Source organism: Passer domesticus, chromosome 2 (genome assembly GCF_036417665.1).
Source record: "Passer domesticus isolate bPasDom1 chromosome 2, bPasDom1.hap1, whole genome shotgun sequence".
NCBI classification, from domain to species: Eukaryota; Metazoa; Chordata; class Aves; order Passeriformes; family Passeridae; genus Passer; species Passer domesticus.
The window spans coordinates 35785979-35812449 of record NC_087475.1 but is presented as its reverse complement, the minus strand read 5'-3'; the positions used below and the strand labels follow the sequence as shown (position 1 = coordinate 35812449).

The 26471-nt window shown below is 39.8% G+C and overlaps 1 protein-coding gene across 5 annotated transcripts; it reads right to left on the bottom strand.

Moving 5' to 3' along the window:
- Nucleotides 1–1689: 1689 nt before the first annotated feature.
- Nucleotides 1690–26458, bottom strand: CD99 (CD99 molecule (Xg blood group)). 5 transcript variants are annotated; one of them, XM_064408252.1, is made up of 11 exons: nt 26295–26458; nt 12183–12218; nt 11814–11858; nt 11314–11346; nt 10340–10381; nt 10148–10180; nt 8715–8786; nt 7577–7618; nt 7010–7068; nt 6115–6171; nt 1690–3549 (listed from the first exon to the last, which is right to left on the bottom strand). In XM_064408252.1, exons 1-10 carry the CDS (start codon nt 26347–26349, stop codon nt 6154–6156), a joined length of 435 nt encoding a protein of 144 aa, XP_064264322.1. In that variant the 5' UTR covers nt 26350–26458; the 3' UTR covers nt 1690–3549; nt 6115–6153. The 5 variants fall into 5 exon arrangements, with proteins under 5 accessions (XP_064264322.1, XP_064264323.1, XP_064264319.1 ...); XM_064408253.1 differs by having other exon boundaries at nt 6115–6168; XM_064408249.1 differs by having other exon boundaries at nt 6958–7068; nt 26295–26457.
- Nucleotides 26459–26471: the final 13 nt, after the last annotated feature.

The following is a 26471-nucleotide window of genomic DNA, read 5'->3' as shown; positions in this document are numbered from 1 at the left end:
TCTTCCCATTACTAAGAATCTCTTCACTTCCTTTTAAACATGTCTTTGTAACTGTGTGACAGAAAAGAGCAGAAAGGAATTAACATTTTCAACTTGTCTCTCAAGTGAAAAACACACATACAACATGTGGTTGAGATTGTGGCCTAAAGTGGGAAAAAAAAAAGCCGACACAGAAAAGCAGCATTGAAAGTGTAATTCAGCCCATAATATACTGAAAATTGAGTGCACTAAAATGTTTTTCTTAGCATTCAAAATTTGGCACAGATACTGAAATATGCACAAAAAAGGGTTACAGCAAAAAGCTGTCAAATGTTATGCTTAAGATTTGCTTGCTTTCATTTGCACAATCCAATTAATTCATTTGGATAAGTATTGAGTAAGTATTCATTTGAGTAAGTATTTAAAATTAATTTTGCATTTCAAAACCATCAAAACATTTTTCAAGCAGTCTTTTCCACCAATAGGATGAATAAACTGCCACTGCAGCCACCTTGTAGAAGATAAAGTGATGTATTATTTATTGTTCTACAAGATCCTGCTTTGACTATTTTTTCCTCCTATTACTGATGGCAACTGCTCCTCATCCTCACAGGAGGTAGACTAGAATAAGAATTGCAAGTGAAGAGGGTGTGCCACAGGAACAGGGCAGTGCTCTTTGCTGCCACCCATTTTAACTCAGTTTAGTGGTAAAGGGACCTCACAGGGATCAAGTTGCAGTTTGGACTCAGAAAGGACAGTACTTTTTTCATTCCACAGTCTGATTGAAACCTGTATAGAAACTGCATTAATTCCCACATCTGAAGGTCAATGGCAGCTCATAAGGCCACAATGGGCTGCAGCTATCTGGGGGATGTGACTGCAAAATTACTTCAGTAGAGTGGTGAATAATGGTTAACTGGTAATGTTCCCTGTCCCAGAGTGTAGGACAAATAATGAATTGAAATATTCAGCTCTGTACCATAATGGCAGATGAGCAAGAAAGAAAAGAGATCAAATTTTCTGTGGGTAGTGAGGCAAATAGCAATGCAACAATTAATACCCCAATAACTGCAAATGTACTGCTATGTCTTATCCACAGGTAAGTAACAGAAACCCATAAACTGACACATTCTCACAAGGGAACGGACTGAAATTTCAAGTTTTCTGGGGGCAGCAGCCAGTCTTTCTTCTTTCTTCCACAACTCCAGACTGTGGAACCACAACTGAACAAATCAGTAAGTTGGAAAAATCAGTGAATTTATTATTATTCCGGCACTTGGCAACCCCTGCTTTGCCTTTTCATTCTCTTATGGTCCTCTCACATCAGAAGGCGAAACAACACATGGCCGTGCAAAAGTGTCTACTGCTCCAGGATCTGGTAACTGGATGACAAAAACTGAATGCTTTTTAGTTTGTCCATAATAAGACATCTAAGTGCATCTTTTCAGTAGATCCTGGGTTACCAAATCTTTTTCTTCAAAAGCCATGCCTGTCCTTCACACAGACAGATGTCTTCTCCACACTTCGACACAGGTAAGCAGCTCAAAGCTTTGCTGCTTCTGGCTAACTTAATTCCAAAATTATTGAAATGTCTGTAGGAAATAAACCTGAGCTGCTGAGGGTACACAAACTATTTAAAGGATCCTTCCCTAGGTGAGTGAGCACCAAGTTTTTTTATTTTCAGAACTACTGAGAAGAAGAACACACAAACCTTTTTTTAAAATTTATTTTTAGAAAAATCACAATGTTGATAGGTCTTAGTAATTTTTAGGCTCACAAAACCTGAAAAAGGATTCAAGAGTCTTGGTTAGCTAAAAGCTAGTTTAAGCTCCTCCTGCCATTTTATCCCTAACAAACACCGAGTTATTTTTATTTACTCTACACTTGGCATAGATATATCTGTTTATTCATGTAGGCAAGCAGTACATTTCTTTTCTTTGTATTTACATAAAACAAATGCTTATGTAGGAATCACTTTTGCACTCTCAAACACACTTAAAGGCTTTAGCACTTTTATACTAAAAGCAGACATAGGGAGAAAAGAGACTTACAAATTAATTCCATAAGAAAACACTAACATTTGAGTAAAGCTTTGTTGCAAGCTAAGAAACATGTACAAGAAATTCTTAAATGAATTATGCTTGGCATACATTCACATTTGAATGTACAGATATATTTACAGGTTTAATATCCAAATTCATTAATTTCTAAGTTCTAAGATGTTCCATAAAATGTCATCTTCCTGTAGAACTTTGTCAGGTGGCTGAAGCCCATTAATAAGACACATATGGTAAAACTGCATTAAAATTTAAAGCAACTAGAATGAAAGCCAACAAAACTGGTCAGACCATTCCTGCCTGACAGAACAAGTTATTATTCCATATTTACTCCTTCAGTTGTTCTGAGTTGTAGTTTTCCATGTTTCCACAGATTCTTAAAACCTTCCTTTCAAGAGCCACAGCACTAATCACAAGTACTTTCAGAGGAGGATGCAACCACAGGTGATCATCCTGGGGGAATCCTTCACAAGTCCAAAAGCACTTTGCACATATTTGCTATTTCTACTGTTCAGTAAATGCCTATGGAGAGAGGCTGGCTTGTTCTGGTCACTCTTGCTGTTTGTAGTTTGGAACTGTGGCACTGTTTCTGTCCCTTAACACACATATGATAAGCCTTCTGAACACTATTTTTACTTAAGCTTTTGGCTATGGAAGTCTGAAAATGTTAATCCCCATTCCCAAGTTCTTCATCCACAACTTTTTAGATTATGCCAAACAGCAATACAAAGTCCAGTTATGTTTCTGATTTGCAAAACAGGCTTTTCCACAACTGACCAGCTCAGTACTTGCTAAGCAGAAAGAGCCAAAAAGGACGAAGGCTCGGTGTGCATTAACTTTGGGTTTTCTCAATCTGTACCAGACAGACAAAAAGTAAAAAAAATCTAAAAACAAAGAATTTTTGTCTCCTGAATGCTCAAGCACAAGTAGCTCTTCCCTGGCAGCTGGCCCAGGCAGCTACACAGATTGGATCAGCAGCACCCCGACCCACCATCCATACACAGTGAGCCGCTTGCTTTCAGGTGCCCACAACATACACCAAGATGGTTGGTTGGTCCACTCACTGAGTTTGGGTTATTTTAAAAAATATTTTTATTGCCTGTGAGCAATAACATAACAGAAACCATAACTGCATATTCGTTTTGGAGAGGTAAGGAAAAGTTAAACACACTGAATGCACTTGAGACACACCTATTTGTCAGAGGAGTCAAGGAAAGAATGTAAAGGCACAACATACTTCTACACTCCTATCATTAAGGCCAGAATTGGCGTGCACCAATGCTTCACAGGGCTAACCATATAGAAGTACTCAGGTCTAAGTCACAGTCCCAGAGGTGTTTCAAACAAGAGCTGTTTTTTCATGAAACTTTGAGCTCTGTTGTTTGTTATGCTTTTTTTGTTTCCTTTTCTATTTTTTTTTTTTTTTGGTAGAATGCAGGCTGTTTATCCAGTTTCAAAGATCTGTTCTTCACCACTCTTCCTTTAATTTAGTTCTCCAGAAGTGTGCGCTGAACTGAAAAGTGAAAAACAATTCAAGATTAGTGCACTAAGTTAGCATACAATGGAAGTTACACATTACTATGTAACAGTTTATGCAGTCAACAGCTTTCAGCAGATGTTTGACACTGTGTGATAAATTTAGGGAAGGAGGCTTGATTCTGTGAAGCTACAAGGCTGCATAGCAAGGAATATCACACGCCACTTTTCTCACTCAAATAACTACATCCTACTACAGACAGGGAAGCTAGCTACACTTGCAGTGTAACCCAGCACTCAGTTCAGGCTGGCAAGTCATGCAGATGCAAACAGGCTGCTTGTACAGAAAGTTAAGCTACTGAAAATAAGCTCCTAGGTTCAGGAAGTCAAAGATAGGTTTACACAAAATTTTAAAAACACAGACCTATTCTGCTATCTCATCTGACCTGGCCTAGTGAGAGACTGCTTCTAACTGGAAGCCATGTAGGTACATCTATTACAAGAAGCAGAACTAACATCTGCTGACTCCCAGAACTTGGATGAGGAGCAGCATCATGATGACCATGGCTGCCCAGTTTCTTAGCTCAACACATGATCATGATTGTCTGCAAAATGTAACAGAAGTATGAAATCTGGGACACAATATGACATCAATACTAATTAGATTAGATCAATAGGTAACCATATTTGACAACATCCCAAGTGTGACTTTACTGGTTACAAATAAAGTTGCATCATCTGATGCGTTTCACTTTTGAGTTCTGGTGAATCTTGGCCAGAATTTCAGCAAAAACCAACTACAGGCCATATTTTAACAGCCTTTGGTAGAGGGCTTTAAATACTACTACTTGCTTCCCTAATGCACAGCTGAATTGAGGATACCTGAGTCTCTTCAGTCCTTACAGCCAGTCACAGGAAAATATTTTGTACTTGTGAGTTTTATATATTTAACAGCTTAAAGTATTTATAAAGAAGATAATGAACCAGATGAAAGTTTATAACAAACTGATGAAATAACCTGAGAGAAATAAGGCATAATTATTTTTTAATTATTAAAAAAACCTCAGAAATAGTTTTGCAGGTTAAACTCACAGAAGAATGTACTGCATATATATACTGCTTTGAGATTTTAACACTCAATACTTCAAAACCAATGAATTTCAGCATGAGGCTATAGTGCTTCTTCCTCTGTAGACCAGTCACAAGGGCTAGAAGGCCAAGTTTTCACCTACACCACTTCCTCCAGCTCTATCCATGGATTCCTGGAGCTTATCAGCTGCTCCATCAGCCAAATTCCTTACATAACCATATGTGGAAGGGTGAGGTTCTCAGTGTCTGTTGCTTTAAAAGAGATCCTTCCACAGCTCTCATCTTTGTAAAAAGATTAATTATGTGATGGTTCTTTCATACAAGAATCATTCTCCATCCACACAGAGAATGTTTTAATTAAAACATACAACATGCTAGTGAGTTCAGTCCTCTTTGCCTCCAGTGTCCAAATATAATGAATTTTTTAGTATACATTCTTAGTGTTCTGTATCAGTTTTTAATTAGAAAACATTTCAGATTCTAATTAAAAAAAAACTATACACTGATAAAATTTTAACTGCAGTTATTCATCACACTGGCGGAGCAGGCTTGTGTTTTCACAACTGCCTCTAATGATACTTTTACAGAGAAAATTAAATTCTTCACTTTCTCTAAGCTCCTATGTTTAAATGCATTCTCAAAGCAATAAACCAATCTGTTCAATAAAAAACTCTAGAAAAGTGACCATATTGTCAGAACTGAATGCTTGATTCAGTTCTAAATTTGTCATCATAGTAAATCATAGAATCACAGAATCATTTATGTTGGAAAAGACCTTTTAGATAGTCATTTTAACTCTTTACCCCAGGACTGCCAAGTCCACAACTAAGCCATGTCCCTGTGTGCCACGTCTATGCATCCTTTAAATACCTCCACAGATGACAACTCCTGGGCTTTCCTGAGGAGTTTCTGAGCAGCCTGTTCCAATGCTTGACAAACCTCCTCATTAAGAATTTTTTCCAAATATCCAACCTAAACCTCCTCTGGCAAAGTTTGAGGCCATTTCCTTTTGTCCTTCCTATCACTTGTTACCTAGAAAAAGTGACTGACCCGCACCTGGCTACAACCTCCTTTCAGCTGGCTGTAGAGACTGAAAAGATGACCCCCGAGCCTTCTTTTCTCCAGGCGAAACATCTCCAACCCTCCAGTCACTCCTCCTAACACGTGTGCTCCAGAGCCTTCCCCACATCCACTGCCCTTCTCTGGACATGCTGCAGCACCTCAGTGTCTTTCCTGAAGTGAGGGGCTCAGAACTGGACACAGGACTTGAGACATGGTCTCACCAGAGACAAGTACAAAGGGGACAATCACAGCCCTGGTCCTGATGGCCACACTATTGCTGATACAGGCCAGGATGACACTGGCCTTCTTGGCTAGCTAGGCACACCGTTAGCTCATATTCTACCAATTTTTTTTTAAACAAAACAGCACAATTAATTTTCTCCAGTATGTTAGATGTCAATAAAGTGCATTTAATAGGATCCCCATTGATCCTATTAAATTCTTGCCTTACCAGGTGGCTCAGATTGTGCTCCCCTGTGGCTATCCATATTCACATTCTCTTCATCTGCTGGGAAAAAACACAGATATTTAGCATTCAAATTCTCTTATATTTGAGGTTTTTGATAAATAGAGATAATTTGGGAGAAGAAGCAGCAGTGAAAAAAATGGGCTGATAGTAGTTGAGTTGCCCTGTTTTACCCGCACATTAATTTTAACATACATGGTAGATGTGTTTTTCAGTTTCCAAACTTCTCAAATTACAAAACAGCAGTGCATGGCTGAATGACTGCTCTATCCCTTCACTAAACAGTCAGAAAGACTGAAACAGACAAAACCAAAGCTTCTGCCCATCCTATCACCCACAGTACTCCCAAAACTCTCTTATCCAAATTATATCTTACTTAGGTGGAAAGGAAGCAAGCAGTAGATCACATCATCATTGGGGATGAATAGTGGGGTAAGTTGTCATAAAACTAGTAAGTAGGCAGGCATGTTGTGAAGACACAAAGCCAAGATTTACAAAATTAGAAGCTACAAAGTATTTTTCAGCATGAAAAATCTCTACTCCCAACCTTCACTTGATTCTCCTTAAAAAGTATTTTTTGCAGTCTCTCCTGCTTAATTAGCCAGAAGTGCTTTTAATTTAAGAAATGTAAAGCTTTAAGTCCTCCTAGTTTTTGGGCAAGGAATTGGTCAGTCTTATATGACTAGTAGGAAAGATTACTCCCTGTGAAGATAAATTCACTGGGCTATTACAACTACCTTATGCATAGGATCAACTCATAGTCCACATATAAATACAAAAATGCCTCTCTTTAGACAGTAGAAAACAAAACTAATTTGGAGCTCTTACCACTTTGCTTGAAACAGAGCTTCTTCTTCTGGTAAGCAATGAAACTACTTACTGATGCAACTACAGTAGCACCCACAGCACTTATAATTCCAGCTAGTACTCCTGGAGAAGCTGAAAAAATCAGAGATGTTTATAAACATTTTTCAGAATTGATAGCCACGTCAAAGTATTGTCTCAAAGTAAACACTGTGAACATTCCAAAAAACATTAAACTGTAACTATATGAAATTGTAATATTCAACTGTGCACAATGAAAGTTAATCCTCTCACTTTATAACCATTGATTTCTTAGCAATGCCCATTGTTAAAAACTTCAGCATGCCTGTTTTAAGTTCCACTAATCAAAAAAGCAACCGTTTCATTGGCATATCTACTTTGTATGCACACAGTCCCCGCACCAGCACCTCTGATAACACCTGGGAATTATTTGAAACACAGAAATGTTAAAGGACTATGGAAGCAGAGCTTAAAAGTAAGAATTCCAGATTGCACAAAAGCTTTTTAATTGTAACCCACTCCCAGCAGTGACCATTCTAGCAGAAAATTAGCAATCAGAAACCCCGAGAAAACAAGCTTCATACATCTATACACCACCATACACACACATTGATGCATTTACCCTCGCCTTCTTCACCACTTTTTGGAGTCGGACCCTTCCGTTCTGAAAAATAAATGGAGAGTTTACATTTGATATGTCTAAAGAACACTCACTCAAATATTCTGTCAATTAATTATGCAAAAATACAAGCCATCTATTATATGATTACGGTGCTAAACTGACACTGAAACTTTCTGTTTTCAAAGCATGGCTCAGAGCAGTGCCAACTCCAGCCTTGAGTGCTCAGCACTTCTACAGAATTAGCTAATAACATTTGTGAAATCTGGTTTAATAAGCCTGTGCACAACCACAGAACACATATAATTTCAGAGTAACATTCAGCTGTATTTCCACAGAACCAACTATTTTTTCCTAAGATCCCAGCCTTATCTACCTTTGCAATTCTCTTCACAAGCAAGCCAGAAGTTCTATAAATACTAACTCTATTTGTCACTGTGCAACTCATACCATTGAGGCAGGAACCTGTGCAGATGAAGCTACCACACAAGTTTCCACAGATGTTTCTTGGCCCTTCCAATTTTCAAGTACTGTCCCAAAGGAACCTTGGAAGGAGGAAGCTACCCAAAAAAGTGGCATCAGTAGTCTCCACCTAGGACAACTCTCCAGATAAGCCAGTAAACAATTAGGCACATCCCAAACCCCACCAAGATAACTAAACTGATTCTGATCTGGAAATAGTAAAATTGCAGGAACATACTAATCAGACATAGCAGATTACCAAAAAAAGTTTGGCAAGCTATGAAATGATTTTATACTGCTCAGAGTATAGAATTATATGGTGGTGAAGGGACCTGAGGGACCTTCGCAATCACAGAGCTTCAAATCCTCTGCCATGGTCAGGGAAACCTTTCACTAAACCAGGTTGCTCAGAGCTCCATCCATCCTGGTTTGAACACTTCCAGGGATGGAGCATCCACAACTTCTCATTTCTTCACCACCACCACAGTAAAGAAGTGAAGACTAAGGACCACTTGGAAGTGTAAATATCAATTACTTTTGAACTCAAAAATATGCTCTTAAGTTTCAGACACCAGAACGAAATGCATTACAATGTAGAGCATGTCTAACCAGCTTGTGAGCAAGCCTTAATCAAAACCTCAGCCATAGAAACAATAGGAAGTACAACCTGCTATCTTACCATTGCTGCCACTGCCATCGCTTCCTCCTTTTGGCAAACTGCCATCCCATAGATCTGAATCATCAAATTTGTCTATAAAATAATGCAAATAACATTACCATATTTCAAGTTCAGTGCATAAGACACATTAAGGCATATAATAACGCTGACATTTTCTCAAGACCATTCAACTGAGTTTGTGGTGGTTTTAGGCTCAGAACCAGGGTTTTAACTTTTTAAAAGCCTTCACAATGTCAAGTCCCTTCAGCTCAGCACTGCACAGTTTGACAGCAGCACTTCTTTCTCTGGACTTCCTAAACAACTGAGGGAAGTCAGTGTCCAAAAGCAGGTAGTACTGCACAAATCAGGTTAAGCAAGCAAGGAGCCCCATAAGCTGCTTAACTCTAATAGCCCAAATCTCACTGTCCTGTGAAAGCAAAGAAACCATGTGGACAGAAAGGGACCATTTACTTTCAAGGCTGCAACTGTGAATGATTTTTCAGAGTTGGGTCTCTTAAGTCTCAAACAGTCCAAATGTAATTCCCTCCTTTGATTTACTGCAAGACATCGAAGTAGTCCCTCTCCATTTCCAATGATCCCCACCTCATGGAGCCTTCCTGTCTCCCTCATGGCACCTTCTCCTCCTTCCCTCTGCTGCCAAATGAATATTTAGTTTACACAATGCAAACCAGTTCTTCAGACAGAAAAACTAGAAGTACTGCATGAGAGGATGTTTTAGTTGAGTGCCAAAAACACTGTACTGAGGCATGCAAGAATCAAATTCAAGTATCTACTGCAAATCAGGTGAAGGAACAAGAACTGAGGCTTGCATTGCAGGGCTCTTTACCAGCATGTTTGTGCATAATGGCATCACCACACCTGCCATCCTTCTGAATGTGTTTTGTTCTGGGTTAGGCAAAGACAGAGAGGACCTCTAAAGCAGAATAGGCAGGAAAGGACATGTACACCTATCTTTCAAACACGAATTATTGTATTTCTTAATGGGGCCTTTAAATTAAAAAAAAAAAAGAAGCAACCCTTTAACTTGAAGCTTTTCTTTTAATTTAGATCCTTTAAGAATAAAGATCATAGGCGGTTGCTACTTACTTTTGAGCATGACTAGAAGGAATTAAGTTTGCAAAGAGGAAAGAACTCAATCCAATACATGGGTGCTTCACCACAGGCAGACAAGAATAGCATTGCCCCAAGCACACATACACACGGTCCTATCCTGCCTCTTCCCCATATCATCCTGTTTTTAAGTGAAAGTGACTCAACAGGTTTGTTATGGAATTTCAAGACTGGTGCAAAGCTTATTTGCAAGACAACTTATTCTCAATCTTCAGTGTTTGATGTATGCCACACCTGACATACAGAGCAGGCAATTAACAAGAATCAGTTATTGGAAGTGTAACTGAGACAGTAAAACCAGGAGTTTGTGCCAGAAGCCTTACCAGAGTCTTTAGGTTGATCTTGCTTGGGCTTACCTAATCACAGAAGAGAGATTTAGGAAAAAAAACCAAAAAACAGAGAAGAACATGTTAAGATAACAAAACCAGACTATAATACAGTAATGTTCAAAGGGACTAGGAGAGATTAACAAATACTCTTTTACTGTGCAGAAATTCCTGTTAGATCAGTCTTACCAGTGTCTCTAGGACTGGCAGAAGGATGTGGCTTGGGATCACCTGTAGACAAGTAAGAGTGAGAATAAATCGAGCAAAATTACTAGTGTGAAGAAACCAAAAGCAGAGCATGGAGTGACCTTGAAAGATGATCTGACCTAAAATATTATAGCAAAACTTCCCCACTTTCCTTGCATTAGCTACTGCTGTATTTCTTTGGTTATTTTAGCTAAATACTGTGTCTTAATGCCAATAAGGGTTTTCCTGCTACATTAACCAGCATGTCAGATCCTTGCCGGGATGGAACATACACAGAAAAACTCATTAAGTCTTATGTAGCATTTTAATTTGCACATCTGATTTCGAAGGCTGAGTTTCTTTAAATTTTTATACCGGGTACAGATTACATGGCTTGTTCTTTTTTCTTACGTGTTTTCTTTTTTAAAATGACCAGGTTGTAATCAAATATAAAACCTAGTACCTCACTTGAAAAACAGACAAAGTACAGAGAAAAGAACTAGACTAGGTCCCCACAATGACATTTCATTTGGCTTGCCAAAAAATAGGAAAATAAGAGATCTTAGAAAATATCTCCGTATAGTTTTGTCACAACCTTCACAATACAGTAAGTACTTTCCTTCAAATTATTTGTAACAAATTAATGTTTCCTTGTGCTACTAAAAATACTTCCTGAAATGGGAGAGATTACTTTGGAATTAACCTTTACTTCTGAAAGTAATAGTTTATGGAGTTAGTGCCATCTAGTGAAAAAACAGCAATGAAACAAGCAGAAGCTAGCTAAGAAATTACTGAAATTCCTACAGTTTTGTTGATCCAGAACCTTAAGATTAACAAACACAACTAGGCTGCAGTTATTTTTATTGACAGTCTGCTACCTTAATCAACTCAGTGCCTTATTATACTTTGGTCATAAAGGATGGATAGACATTGCAACAGGTACATCTGAGCAGTATCCAGGAAAACATGACACTTACCAGAATCAAAAGCATCGGACAAGTCAAAATCATCTACAAAGAAAAAAGTTTTAAATGTAATGCAAAAACTGTACTCTTAGACTACTTTTTAAACAAAATGGACCTCACAACGTTTTCTCCACAAATGAAAGATGTGCTCACTCATCAGTGACTCACAGAAAAGCCCTACAAAATTACCAGGCATTACCTGCCAAGTGACTTGCTGCTTTTGGAGATGATGGGACCTGTCAAGGGCCAGCTCAAGCTCCAACCATGTAGACTGAAAGCCATTTTCACAGGGTTTTTAACCTTGTGAAATGACAAAACATATGTCTGAGAGCAGATTCCAAAATGAAGAAATCCTTTTGCTTAGGAAAGGCAACTAGTTAGGGAACTCCATACTTTTATAAAAGTATCACAACATTGTGTGCCACTAAATTTTAAAATTCAGGATCTCAAATTGGTATGTATACTACACTTGATTTTACAGAAAAAGGCATTACAAACCAATCAGATCTCACCTGATGATGGTGTCTTCTGAGTTACGAGAGGCTTCTTTGTAGTTCCTGTCAGGTATGGTTAGAGAAAAAATAATTAAATACTATCTAACACACTTGTTCAGAAGCTACATGAAGGACAAAGGACAAATCTAAGTACATGTCTATACATAAAAATGCATAAGATAGTAAGTCTATACAGCAAGACAGATTTCCTCAAAGAGAAATCTTTAAGTCTTCAAAAGACAAATTTGAGTTCTGTGTGGTCAACACCTTGACAAACACATGGCTGAATAGTTCCACTGAGGTTTAAACAAACCATATGTGGCAAAGTCGTCATGCTTGGTCATGCAGTAAAACTAAGAAATCAACAGGTGAAAGAAATTTTTTTACCATCCGCAAGTGCATCTTCTAAGGAAAAGTCTTGGCCTGCAGAAAATAAAAGGAACAGTAAGGACACTGTTTTTTCTTACTCAAACCCAACATTATTTAATAAGGTCATAAACATGTCTGTGATAGATCTTGAGGTATGATTTCTGCTTCCTGACTCAATCTAGAAGAATATTTTGAGTCAGGGTTGAAGATGGACATTCTTCTCTATTTCTGCAGGTCACTATCCATACTCTTTTCAGAAAAAAAAAAAAAAAGGAACCACACTGAAAACTGGCTGGGGGACAGCTCCAATGCATGAGAACATACAAGATTCAAGTGCAAAGAAAAGCTTTGGAGAACAAAGGCCATTATGAAAGTTGTGTAATGGACTTAATGCCTTGGCATTTAAAATTAATTTTCATGGGTTTATAAGACTTACCTATCCCCCCAACTAGGGTTAGCAGCATGGAGGTGGTTAAGATTTTAGCACATATGATCTTGAGCAGTTTTCAACTTCCTAAAACGCAGCTAAATGCAGCTGGCACCACCATGGGATCTCTGCTACAGGGAGATTAGATTGTATTTTCAGTCCTTAGGAAAAGAACACTGTCTCTTGCTGTATTAAATCAGTTGCTAGAGCTACTGCTGCTTACCCAGCCAACTGCAAACACACCAACTCAAGACATATATGACACAAACTGATTTCACAGCACAAACGTAGTGGTGTGATTTCAACAGCAGAGGCTTGTAAGATAAGTGGATAGCTAAAACAACTGCTTGGAGTGTTTCTAATTTTTCACCATCCCTACTTTCACTGAAGTATGGAATAAGAAAAAGGCCTGAAAGTAGATATCAGAAAGAAAAAGACATTGAAATATACTGCTTCAGCTGGAAGATTTTTTTCTACCTACTGAGGATCAAGCCAGCCAGAGCAAAGGTTATTTCCAAACAGAAAATACCTTAGTTCAGAAGATACCTGCATAAAGCACTATGAGTCTGGCTTTTCCTCTAAGAATGTAACCACCAAAGAGGCATCAGAAGCAGCCTCTGCAAAGTCTGAAGACAGGAATAAAAACAAACACCAACATCAAACTAGAAGCAGAATGTACCTTTCACTTACATAACAGACCAAGTTAAGAAGTCTTGAGTCTAACAGCAGGAATGATGGATGCTTATATACCTGGTGACATCTTTTGATGTAACTAAGGTCAAAATTGAAACACCTTTTCCTTCTTAGATACCTGCATTAATAATGCCTTTTTTAATTTTTTTTTTTAATAGGGAAGCAACAGGAATGGAATTTAAAAAATGTGCACTCTGGCCAACTGAACTACTGCTACAGCAGAAACTGAAATCTGAAGTCTAAGAAATGATTCCCGTACTGTAACATCTGAACTAAAATCACCTTGCTCACAGCCAAGTAAGGAGACAGTCCTACCTGATCACTGACAAGCCCCTTCATGGAAACACAGGTGGTTGACGGCTTTATTGTGGGGCATGAGCAAAGCACATTTAAAATCTCCTGGATAAAATAAGTAGGTATAGATCCTGGCTAGAAAGCAAGAAGATATTTTACATGGCATTCCTTATTTCAGGTGGAGACCACAAGCTCTATTAGATCACAAGAATGCAAAATATTTGCAGGTCATTTATCTGAAGTCTACATCAACTTGCAATACAATTTTACAAACCTCTGCAAAGTTAGCAGCTGCTAAGATACAAATGCCAGTTACTTCTGAAGTTACTCCTTTGGTTAGACTACACCAAGAAACCTCCGTATCGACAGGAAAAAAAGGTCAAAGCACTCGTAAGAAATTTTAACAGGCATTTGAATAGCTGTTCCTCAAACCTGAATTCTAGTTTGCTTGTGTTCTCACGTACATACACCTCTCAGACTACAGTCCTCTGGGAGGTATGCCTAAGACAGGACCTGATCAGAATCTGGTAGTCTAGCTCCAAGAGGGCAGAGAGGGGAATTTGCTGAAAACATACACTCCTCAAAACACTCTACCAGAGCAGCACCCAGAAGAGGGATCATCATGAACTGGTAACACCATCTGTGTCAAAGTCACAATGAACATTACCCTGGTTTGTGTGTATTTCACAAACATGTTACAAATGTTTGTGTATATTTCATGCCTGTTTCTTTCCAGGCAGATGGAAAAGCAAGCATATACATTCAGCTTTACCCTTTAGTGCAGCTGACATTTTACCTAGAGCAGAAAAGAGGCTATATGAAGAGTTTCCTACTGCCAACATAAAACTCAGTCCAGGAACTCAGAATGGCTTCAGCTGCAGTGGTTTCCTCAAGAGGAGGAAAACTTTGTAAAAGGGTGTGCTTCCAGTGACATTGCTATTTTAATGGATTTTGCACATAGGCTTTGCAGAGAAATAATTTAGAATGAGATTGCTTACTGCCAAGCTCACATAAAAATGCTTTGACAGAGGAATAAATAAAACTGAAAGTCAATAAAAGAAAAATATAATCATGCTTTATTGACTGGAATTATTATTCTGAAATCAAAATTCGCTTTCCAAGCATGCAGCAAAATATTAGGCTTCTCATACACATTACTTTTTAAAGATAAGGTACCAAAACATGGTAATACTTAGCTTATGGAACTCATTACAATAATCTGCCCTCGAAGGTGCTGGAAGTCAGCTTTCCCAGCAAAAAAGGTATTTCTCCACTGTTCACAACAAATCTTCCTATGTATTTAAAGCAGTTGCTTTTATAAATGTACTCACTCCATTTTTGGAAAGGGTGGATTCAACTGAAGTAGAACTTCAGCGACTTACTCTAAAAGGAGAAAAGCCGAGTATGATTTAGCCGGTTCCAGGAAAAAAGTAATTAGAAAACAAGAGATAAAGCTACAGAACTAGAACAAGGTACTATCAGGGTTCAAGAAGGGAAAGTCAGCAAGAATATGCTGCACTCCCTGCAGACTTAAGGAACACCCAGAGCAACTAAGCTTACGAGCATTTAATTAGTCTAAACAAGGATATTTACAAATAAAGCAGATATTGTATTGCCTAGGAAGAACAATACAGCAGGTATTTCTAGCTCCTAGGGGCATTAGCAGACTCAAGAATCCTTCAGAAATGTCTACACTATTTTCCTTTCACGTCTGTATCTCAAATACCTGGATCTCAAGAGACACATCTGTAGCAATGAACCTGAACCACTTAGACTACAGTGTGCACCAGCCATCCAGCTTGTAACTGTTCTTATCAGAATTTTCTCAGGGCTCTCTGGAATTCATCAAGGTTACTAAGATATAAACTGTGCTAAAATAAGAAAGAAGCTAAGAAACCAAATTCCAAGACCACAAGAAGGAAATACCAGAGAGATGCGAGCCACCTGGACTGAAACCAATCACATATTCTGAGAAGTGCATGCAAAATGCATGGACAAGGCACCAATAAGGAATGCATGATCAGCATGGGCAGTAGAGTTAGAATGTATAAATGAGTGCATAATATAAACAATAAACAGCTTCTGCTTAATCATTGGTTAGCTGTCCAGGAGTCCTGAATTTCCCACACAGATCTTCACCAGGCCATCTCTAGTAACCAACGCCGTTTGTGTTAGCTGGGGGGAAAAGAGTCGGTAAAAGAGCAAACACAGGCTTTGAACAGCTGAAGAACTAGAGGGTAATCAAGAGATCCAAGTAAGCAAATAAGAGTGCAAAGACCTGTCACTGCTCTCAGATACTTCCTGCTACAGTATTAGATTGGTCATATTCACATTGCACTGCAGAAGGCAGAGAAGTACCACCTCCACATGCTCAAAATTAGTAAAACGCAGCTGACCACAGTCCTGGGCAACCTACAGTGGCTGACCCTTCTGAAGCAGAGGGTGGGACTGAAAGGGCACCAGCTTCAGCAGCCTATGGCTCTGTGACATGGGCCAATCCTAGCCACTGGACTAGACTCCTTGTGCTGCGAAGTCATAGAACTAAAAATAAAGTAAGTTGCTCTGTCTGCAATTCTTTTTATAAATGAGAACTGAAATACATTGCTCTGTCTCCTGAAGTGTGTAAGCAGAAACCTAAGCTACACTAACAAGAGCTTCTAGGAGAACATTTGAGTGATGGAAGCATAACACTTCCACCAAGAAATGGCAAGTTTTGGGGGCACCAGGATGGGAAGCAGAAGGAGAGGAAAAGGGTTTTGCAAAATGTAACAAAGGTACTGAATCTACATGGCAAGCAATGAAAAGTCATTGGATGTATTTATTTCATTTTTTTGTTCTATTTTTCTTACCTGTAATTTTAGGAAGGCCTGATCACAATTGAAGACTGCAAGTATCATATATTATGCTTATGGATATTTCACCTAAGTACTTGCCCTTACCAAACATAAATGCATTACTAAAAATAGTGAGCATTTCAATTATTACCAAGTTACCTTCTGTCTAAGTTCAGGGAGTAAAGCAACATACAAGTGGCAGACAAACATGGGCTTGTCTGCATCCGTGCGCAGCAGTTCACGGCACCTTTCTCACAGCAACCCTAAACCACACTGAGGTCACTCTTTGCATTAAACATGAAGTTACTTGATGTCATCAAGGCCAGCCCCAGAGCTACTGCTGCCACTGCCTTCTCTTGTCAACAGAGCAAAGCCAGCCCTGTCCTTCACCCCCTGGCACAGGCAAGGAGTACCCCTGCCCCTCTTCCCAGGTCTCAGTGTAATCACTGTTCCTCTAGGGAGGCTCACAAGGGCCAAGAACCTCTCTGATCTCCACCACTGCCTCTGTGGTCATGGGGTTGGATCAGGAGCTCTGAAGCAGTCTTCGGAAAACCTGTTCTCAAACCTCACCAAGATCAAGAAGGCACTGTGCACCTACTTTGCATTCAGACACTTTTGAAGTTCTGTCTTAGCATAAGAAATGTTAGTAGTTCATTTTTTATAAACCTAAAATTCCAAAATTCTTTCATTACACGTTGCTCACAGTCTACAGTTTCAAAGTTTAAGCTGTTCAACAGACAGGAATTTAAGTCTTCACACAATTGACAAACCTTGCAGCTACTGCTCACATACCCTACATTTCCATAACCCAGGTGAATTCTGACCACAAGGCTCACATTTACTCTTGTTATGTAAGATTCCTTCCCTAACTATTATATCAATTAGTTTTTGTAGCATAAAAGTATATTAGTTTTGTTAATGTATATTAGTTCACATTTTACATTACAATGCAATGTGGTAGTGGAATTTTACTAGACACTTTGGTATTGATCATGCTAGGCCCTGTAAATACTGACTTTATTTCTTAGAAGCTTAGAGATAATAAAACATATGCCCAGGCAACCAACATAATGTCAGCATCCTAAACCCTCTAACACCCTCCCAGTACTGGCTGCCACCACAGATAATTAAATAAAGTGAATCTGATTCCAAGAATCACTAAGATTCTTGGAAAGCAGTAAGAAATACAGGTGCTTTCCAAAGTTTTACCATTATTACTATTCAGTACCGTGGGTGTCAGTGACTAGTCAAATTGTGTTATATTCAACATCTGAAAGCTACAAGAACCCTGTGTAAAACCACATTCAGGATGGCCCAATTTGGCTAGGATATCTCAGGCACACAAACATTTACTCTTGTAATTCTGCCTTTTGCATTCTAGCCCTTCTCCTCAGTCTTCAAGAGTCTGTTGGAGGATGTTACGAAAATTTGCAAAGGTCAAAGCCAGTGTGTCAGCACCTCTCCTTCTTCCAGTGCTGAAGACTTGTTACTCCTCAAGGTTTTCACAGACTGACATCCATGAAGCCTCTTGGCCTGAAGTATGTACCTCAAAACAGTGGCCACATCACACACAGTCAAACCTCTACATGTATTTCTACAGCTGAGTACCCTGCCCAGTCTAGTGTAGAGAATGGGAGAGGTGTTTGCAGGGCAATTGTGTGATGTCTGGTGCATGACTTCCAAGGGCTGTGTGCTTTTTCTGCTCATCCCAAATCAGTAAAACGCTTTATACAGCAATAAAGTGTGTAAGATGATAGATTAAAGGTTTCACTCCACAACAAACAGTCAGGAAACATCGGCATTTTGTTTGGTCTGCATCCTCACACTCTGCATCTCTGGTGGCCTCTTGGATTGGGGCAGGAAGGAATGGAAGAAAGAGTAATCCCAGCATGGTGGGGGCTCAGAAGAAAAGAGAAAGTCTAGCAGCAATGTTCAGGGACTAAAAGATTAGGGCAATCTGCATTAGATAAAATATGGTAAAGTTTTAGCACAAGAAATGAGGAAGTACTAAGAACCCAAAATTTGTGATCTGGCAGACATTGGCTAATAATCAGAATAGGCATTGGTCCCAAAACCTCAACTGTTGGACTGGTAAATAACCCTCACTCTGGAAAAAAAAGTTAAATTATAATCTATGTTGAACAAACTAATGGAACTTGGATCTTCATTTATAAATTCCTTCTTTAAAACAAAATGCATTTGAAATAAACACTTGCAATGCTTACAAAGCCAGGTGAACACTGTTATTTTTATAGCAGCACACTGAAACGAAGATTAATAGTAAGAAGAACTCCTACGTCTGCTGATACTTGCAAGATGACAATTTCACAGCTTGTTTCTTTTACCTTCCTCAACACAACTCTTAACAATTCAATACAGTTTGTAGGCTAACAGTAAAGTCCAAACAAAATCTGTAATCTAACCAGAAGCATTAACTGAACAGTAAAATAGACTTTGTTTTTCCAGGCTCTTTATTTCCATTGTGGCTTGTTCAGTTATGGCTAAAAGGACTCTTTTCAATCTGTGTACTTGAAATGAGCTACGATCTCTTGTGCTAAAAGGAAGAGGAAGACTTTGGGTTTTATGATGAGGGTTTCCTGTGGGGAAGGTGTGGGTTGAAAAAACCAGACTCAGTACAGTGTTTGCAATGATTTGAATCATAGGAGTAGGCACAAATATTTGGCAAGCCAGAAACATTATATAAGTTTTGTTTCTCATTTAAAATAAGATTGAGAGGTTTGCCTTTTAACTTCCTATCCTTTAGTACTTGACCAAAAAGGCAAGTTTTCCCTTTTGTACCAATGCTATGTTCTTAGTAGTTTCAGTGTGTTCATGAGCCCAGAAAAACAGCTGGAATGCATTCACAGTGGAACTGTAAGCAATTCCAGTTCAATTCCATCTTGTGAAAGTACTACTGCTATATTTAGATAAAACCTTTAACAAGAATTCTCTGGGTCCACTCTAAGAATTATTTTCATCATCTTCACTTTGATTCTGCATCACCTCCTAAAACCAAATTAATGTTCCAGTGTTAATCACTGCAGGCTACCATTACACATGCCCAACTTCAGTATGCACTATAAATTTACTTATTTATTAGAAATTTAATAATTTCGTAGAACACCATAGGAAAGCAATGGGAACGGATGCAGGACAGGTAAGAATTGCAAGTTGAAGAAGCTGTGCCAGGATACAGGACTGGCAATGGAGCCAGTGACAAAAGGACAGAAGTAAAAGTGACAGGGGAGAGGAAGGAGAGAGGGAGATATCTGGATGCACAGGAGTTGTCAGCTCACTACAGCCCCAAGCCCTAGAATCACAAGTCTCACCTGAAGTTTGAGGAAAAAAGGTCCACATTTCTGCTTTGTATGCAAAGACCTTTACAGAAGGCCAAATTGGAAAAAAGGAAAGCCAAAAATTTTTGTGAGAACAGTGAAGAAGAATACTGCAAATCACACTGCAAACTTGCTGGCTAAGACAAGCAGGGACAGCTCTGAGGTGAAGAAGAGCTGTTTCAATAGCCATTTGGAAAGGGAGAAAGCAGAGAAGAGATGGTGAAGTAACTACTGAATTCGGGATCCAACTGCAAGAGGCCTGGCATCCAGGATGGAATGAGAACCAAAGAGTAGGCAGGAAAGCATTTCTGGTGTTGAAAATAAAAAAATAGGTACGGCTAGCTGGAGGTGAGGGAAGAATCAGTACATTGAAAGACACTGATATAAAATGTAGAAAAAGTCTTATCTAGAAGCTTTCTGCACAGGCCTCCCCAAGGCCCTCCCCCAAAGTATATCCCAAAATTTCTTGTTTCTAAATTTAACAAGGACTTGTGCGACTCTAGAGCTGTCTGGTTTGTCCAACAAGAGCATCAGCTCTAATAAACACTGCATACTATCCAACACAACAGCCTCGCTTTTTATTCAGATCTCACTCCTACTACTGCTACTATCACCACTAGTTCCTTTTCACATAGCTTACTCTTCTCCTCCAAATCACAAGGAACAAAAAAAATTAGTGGTAAAATGTAAGTCTAAACACTCTAACTGCACTTTTTCCAGAAACAGAAGATTTACAGTGTAATATTTTTGTGTCAGTTATAAAAACAGTAATCCTAACAATACTGCTTTAATTTGCTTTCCTGAAAATATCAGGGCTTCAATTTTTTCACTTTATGTTATCCTTAGAATGTTAGATTTCTTCACAAACAGAAAACACACCAGCAACATTTTTCTGTGGTTAAGCAAAAAAGCATGCAAAGATAGTGTGATAATTAAAATCAGAGTTTTACCAATTAAATTGATGGGTGTTTAATCCAAAAAAACTTCTATTTAATGGAAAGATTAACTTGTATGCTGAGTTTAACTTTTAACCAATGAAAGAATGACTACTATCCTAAAAAAGTTTGATTTTACCATGATTAAAACTCTTGGGCTCAGCATGAAATGAGTTTTGTGGATACTTTACGTACATCAAGAAATGGATACCACTTCTTCTGAAAAATTTGGGAGCAAGAAGAGATCCAATGGAAGGGTTACAGGAGCAAGCTATGAGGAAAGCAGAGCATAAATTAACATCTGCATTTAACTAACCATTGCTCCAGTCAAGAGGCCTTCCTTTCCTTTTAACAAGTACTGTTAAGGATGCCAATTTTAGATGTTTATAGCATGTGGACTCTTCAGAAGTGACTAAAATGTGCATGGAGTCATAATGCATTTGTTATGCAGTCAATGATACTGTGTGATCAGACCTGACTTAAAATGTAAATGCTTTCTTTCAAAATAATCTTTTTCCCAAAACACATCTGAATTATGACTGCATTTAAAATGCCAACTATAGATTTTAAAGGCACTGCTCTACATTTAAAAAACTCATTCAGTATTTAGAAACACTATTGTAAACAGGCCTTACATCACAAAGGTGTAAGTTCTTGGACTTTCACAGGAATTTGCCTTATGACTTTTTGGAATTCTTTGTAGAAAAAAATCTTCTGGATCTTATTATTCCGGGCTTCACAGACACATCAAATGCAGAGACTAAACCAGTTTAAAAGGAATTTGTGATGACTATCACTGCATTTATTTTCAACAGGTGAAAATTGTACCTTTGGAAAGAGCAACCAATTTTCTGCAGCAAGCTGGAAAATCTTTCCCAGACTAGAATTTACAAACATATAGAGAAATTATAATTTTTTAAATGAAAAGTAAACTAAAACTACCTTGTATGATACCAAGCAACCTTCCAAACACTAGCTTTGGGTCCACCTTCACAGCTTGACCATCCACCTCCAAAGTGGAGCAAGAGAGCCAGGAGCTGCCCTAGCCCTGTTTTCCCCAGGCCAATTCTCATGGTCCCTCCACCCCTGCAAGAGAAATCCCCCAGCTGAGAGAGTGGCCAGCCACACCCTTCCTGTGGAAACTTCTTTCCCCTCTCCTAAGTATCAGTCCTGGTTTCTCAGGAACAGATGGCACAAAATTCCATGAGAGAAAGAAGCAATAGGAAAGATCCTGAACTCCAACACCACCAAACCTTCTACTGGTCTCAGGAGCACAGAGTATTCCTGCTGGAGCACACATAAAGAGTCAGCCAGCAGGGACAGGAGACGCAGGAAGATATGGTCTGAGAGACTGACAGAGGGAGACTGGAGAGGGAACACGTGGCTGTAGATGTGCTCTGGGCAGTAAAGGTTCCATGCCAACAGGAGACCTGCTGGAGGTACTATGGCAAAGACACCCCTGAGGGAGGGTGGCCACTCACACCAGGGCCACCCACAAGAGAACAGCGACAGCCCTGAGGGACCATAAGTGACCCTCCTAGGGGGTGGGACACTGAAAAGTAAAGAGGAGCAGAGGAAGATCAGCATGAAGGAGAAGCAAAAAGACACCATTAAACTCATTACAACCTTCTTGCTCTGCATGTTACCACAGCAAAGGAGCAGAACCAACCTGCAGTGAAAACCAGGAAAGGCAGGGTTGTTTGGGCTTAAAATTAAAGCAGGGAAGAGGGAAGGCCTTTAGGGTTTGATGGATCAACTTTTTTCTCTCAATTCTCAAACCTATGATTAGAAGTTTGCATTAACTGACAGCTAATTTAAGTAAAAGTCCCATGAGCTGAGACTGTTTTGCTCGTAATGTTCTCTTAAAACATTTTCAGTAGAGCAGGTTCCTGTGCCAGAGCATGCAAAAGCAGTTTGCAGAAGGCTAGAAGAAAGTGGAATGATCCTGTCAAAACAATCTTAACCAATGACTACAACTATCATTGCATTTTCTAACACAGCTAACACCTGATGAAATACAAAGTCATTTCAGTGGGAAGTTCAAGACAGCAAGAGTTAAAGCAGGCAAGAGTCTCAAGCACAGGCGAACCAATCATATGAACCAGAGTAACATCAGGAAAATATTGAAATGGGTCTTGGCTAGATGGCAGTAGGCTGAGTCACACTTAGGTCTTGCCAAGTTAAATCACTGTAACTAACAGCTACAGCTTAAGGACAGCTTATGGATTGTTCCAGTGACATAATTTTGATATAACAGTGCAGTGGCCATTTTAGATAACGCTGCATAAAAAAATTATTAGCCATTTCACATTAGAGAAAATAGAAAGATGGAGAAAGAAGTACTGCATTTTTAAAGTTCATGCTGCCATGTATGCATTCTAGCACTGCTACTGACATTTTTCTAATGAAAACTGTGGGGTGGCTTGTTAGCTTATTATTTGTTTTGTTTAGGTTTTTAAAATCAGATTTAAAAGGCAAATAACACCAGAGCAGACTCACAAAGCAGAGCTCAGTCTCTAGGAGTCTCAACAGTCCCAGCTGAAAGCTCCATCTACTGGATTACAGACAGGATCATTTCACCATTTTCCATCCAGCTAGCAATCTCTCTCAGCACTGAACTGCCTCAGCAGGAGCTCAAGTGTTTCTTTCGCTTCCTCAGGGCCCTTTAATTACAGAGGGCTTAGAAAGAAGGGATCTCCACCCTCACTTCACCCCAGGCTACTGATCTTACAACATGGGCACCTCATTTTCCAGCCTGTATTTTGCTCACCTCCTTTTGGCAGCTGTATTTCAATCAACAAGCTCTCCCCAATTCTTGCAATAGATATTTAAACCATATAGCCCAATCCAAACTCCAGGTCCACAGTAAGCAGACAGCTTTTCATGCTTTGATCTTTCTACAGTAGATAAGGGAGACTTTTGAGCCTTGTGTCTGAATGCAGCAGTTTCTTGCTGCCCACCAAGCACAGAACCACAGAGAATCATTAAGCCTGGTTTAGACTTCTAAGATAATCAAGTTCATGTGTGGAGTATCATGCAAGGCTTTTTTTATTTATTTGATTCTTCATCTGCTGTGGTCTTCATACACATTGTACAGAATTCATGCTGCCTAATGCTTTTTTTTTTTGCATTGTATTTTGAAAACCACATGCCCCAAATTAGACATAGGGATAACCTGAAGATTTTGCAGGTATAAGATGGCTGAGTTGGTCTCACACCTCACAGCCAGCCACAGCAGGAAGCTTCTTGCCCTTTCTTCCCTGTCCCCAACTCATTTCCACTCTCTCATGCTAGGCCCTGCCACTCCCTTGTGCTGGCAGGAACACCCATGAAACACTCCGCTCAATGCAGATTAGTCATCTGCTGATTTATCAAGCTGAATCATCTCAGTGATTCAGTGCCTTGATGGGCACCGGACAAAAAAAAAAAAAAAAAAAAAAGGAAGAGAAACAGAGATCCCGCTCCTCAGCAGGGACAAGTTGTCAGACTGCCTATAGAAACTGGTGATATAAAAACATAAAAACTCACATTTAACCTTCCTATGGATACAGCCCCCAACAGTATCTAAATTCCAGCTTTGCCAGACTGGCAGAGCTCATACTTGGCACATGAGACTACACTTAAATAGCAGTTTTGAGGTCAGAACTGTGAGTTCTCTAAGCAAGCTCAAATAACACAGTTCAACCCTTGCTTAATAATACATTCAAATCCTTGCTGATATGCTGAATATTGATTTAACACTAACAACTTTCCTGTGCCTAAAATGAATGATCCCATATAAGAAGTTATCAGTCCAGAGCAGATTCTTCTGCTTGAATCATGAAAGCAGGCAGTCCCCCAGTGAGAACAGTCAACTCCACACAGTTGCATAACAGCTGAACTGCTGATAAAGCAAGACCCTTAACTTTCTAGGGCAGGTCTGTAAATTTGGACTACCGACAGCCCACCAACAGTAAAATTAAGTTTTTCAGAAGCATGGTTTTTCTCAGGTTTTGCTTTTGTCATTTAAGATGGCATGAGCACAAATTTGAAATTCCCCTGGAGGGCCCCACCCTCTCCAGGCTGACATTCTCTGCAGTTCTCAAATTCTTACACATTTTGTTTAAGGAAAAAGTGTCCAAACTAATTATAACTTATCTACTCAGTTTGCACTATTGACATTAACCAGTACTCATATAAGTTACCTAGCTTTCTAAAAGCAATCTTTTAGATTGCTTTTAGTAGTAGTATAAATTTTCCTCAGAATTCAAAACAAAACCCTTAGAGGCAGTTGTTGTGTACGTTCCCTACAGTAAAGCACAATCCTGACATCTCTTTTCCTCTCTACACTTCTTGGCAAAAAGTACAGGAAGACTGTTTCTCAGTGGCCCCAAATACTTCCATGTGTTAAGAGCCTCACAGCAAAGATCTTGCTGTCCACGACCATGACGACTGCTTGCAGAAGTAGAGGAGGAAATTTTCCACACAAGTAGTAAGATGATAAACATAAGCAGCATCTGTCACTTTTAAAGGTGGTTTCTAGAAAACGGTACTATTTTTTCCAAGAGCTCAGCTTTTCCAACCTGCAAATCAAGACCACAATAGGGCTATAGCAGAACTGAATTCAAGCAGCCTTGCTGACAAACTGCTTATCTGGCATCACGTGTGCACTATCTACAGCTTCCAATCAATATTAAGAGCATGCATTTCTCCTTCTCTTTCACAGTGAAGAGGTGGAAATTTAAGATTTGAGGCACTGCTTTTATGAAGTACCTGAAAAAAACCCCAAAACCCTAGGCATAGCAACAGGTATGCTTACTGACATAGTAAAAGAAGAAAGAAATGTCTCAAAAACAAGTCATATGAATGGGAAGTGACAGTTTGGACTGCATATTCCAGTTCAGCAGTCCTCCACCTGGAAAAAACTCCTTCGTACTGGGGACTTTAACTACTTTCTCCACGCCCAAATGTTTTTTTTTACCAAATACCAACGCGCTATTACATACAGACTTTTTTGATTAACGTTTAGAAAAACTGTCCCTGATACATAGTGAAGCAAGGAGAAGCTTCTCAGAAAACATACCAGTGTGTTTCATTGCACGGTTTTGCCATAATTATTTTTTAAAGGCTGTCGTGTGACGGCAGACTTTCGGGTGAGTAAAGTCTATCGGATGCCCTGGGACTGCCGTGACTCCGCTTTCTTTCCTAAAATGGAAGCTGCGCTCCAGCCGAGCTCCCCAGGACTCGAAACCCCCTTCGAGGGCCACCCTGCACCCAAGGGCCCGACGGGGCGAGGACCACGTATTCACCGCAGATGATAAACCAGGCAGTTTCCAGTGCGGAAGGCGGGCAGAAAGCTCAGGAATACTTTTCCAGAGAGTGAAATGAGAAGAAAGAATGAAAAAAAAAAAAAAAAAAAAAAGCCGGGAGGGAAGAACGCTGTTTCCCCGGTCTATGAGACACGGCCAGCCAGGGACCCGCCCGGCTCCCTCCCGGGACTGCTTCGCCGAGCCGCACTGCCCCGGCTCCATGCGAGCGGCAGCGCTCGGCCCCCGCCCCAGGGCCTCAGGGCAGGGGAGCGCTGCCTCCCCGGGCCGCGGCTGGGCCGCTGCTCAACCTCCACCCCTCCTCACCTCTGACCAGGACGGCGAGGAGCACCGGCAAGAGAAGAAGCCTCCAGAGCCGCATGGCTGCCCGCTCCGCAAACCCACAGACACACACAGACAGAGACCACGCGCAGCCGACAGCCGCTCCCAGCCCGCCGCAGCTGTTCCCGCGGCAGCACGGGCGGCACCGCCCCGGGGCCGGGC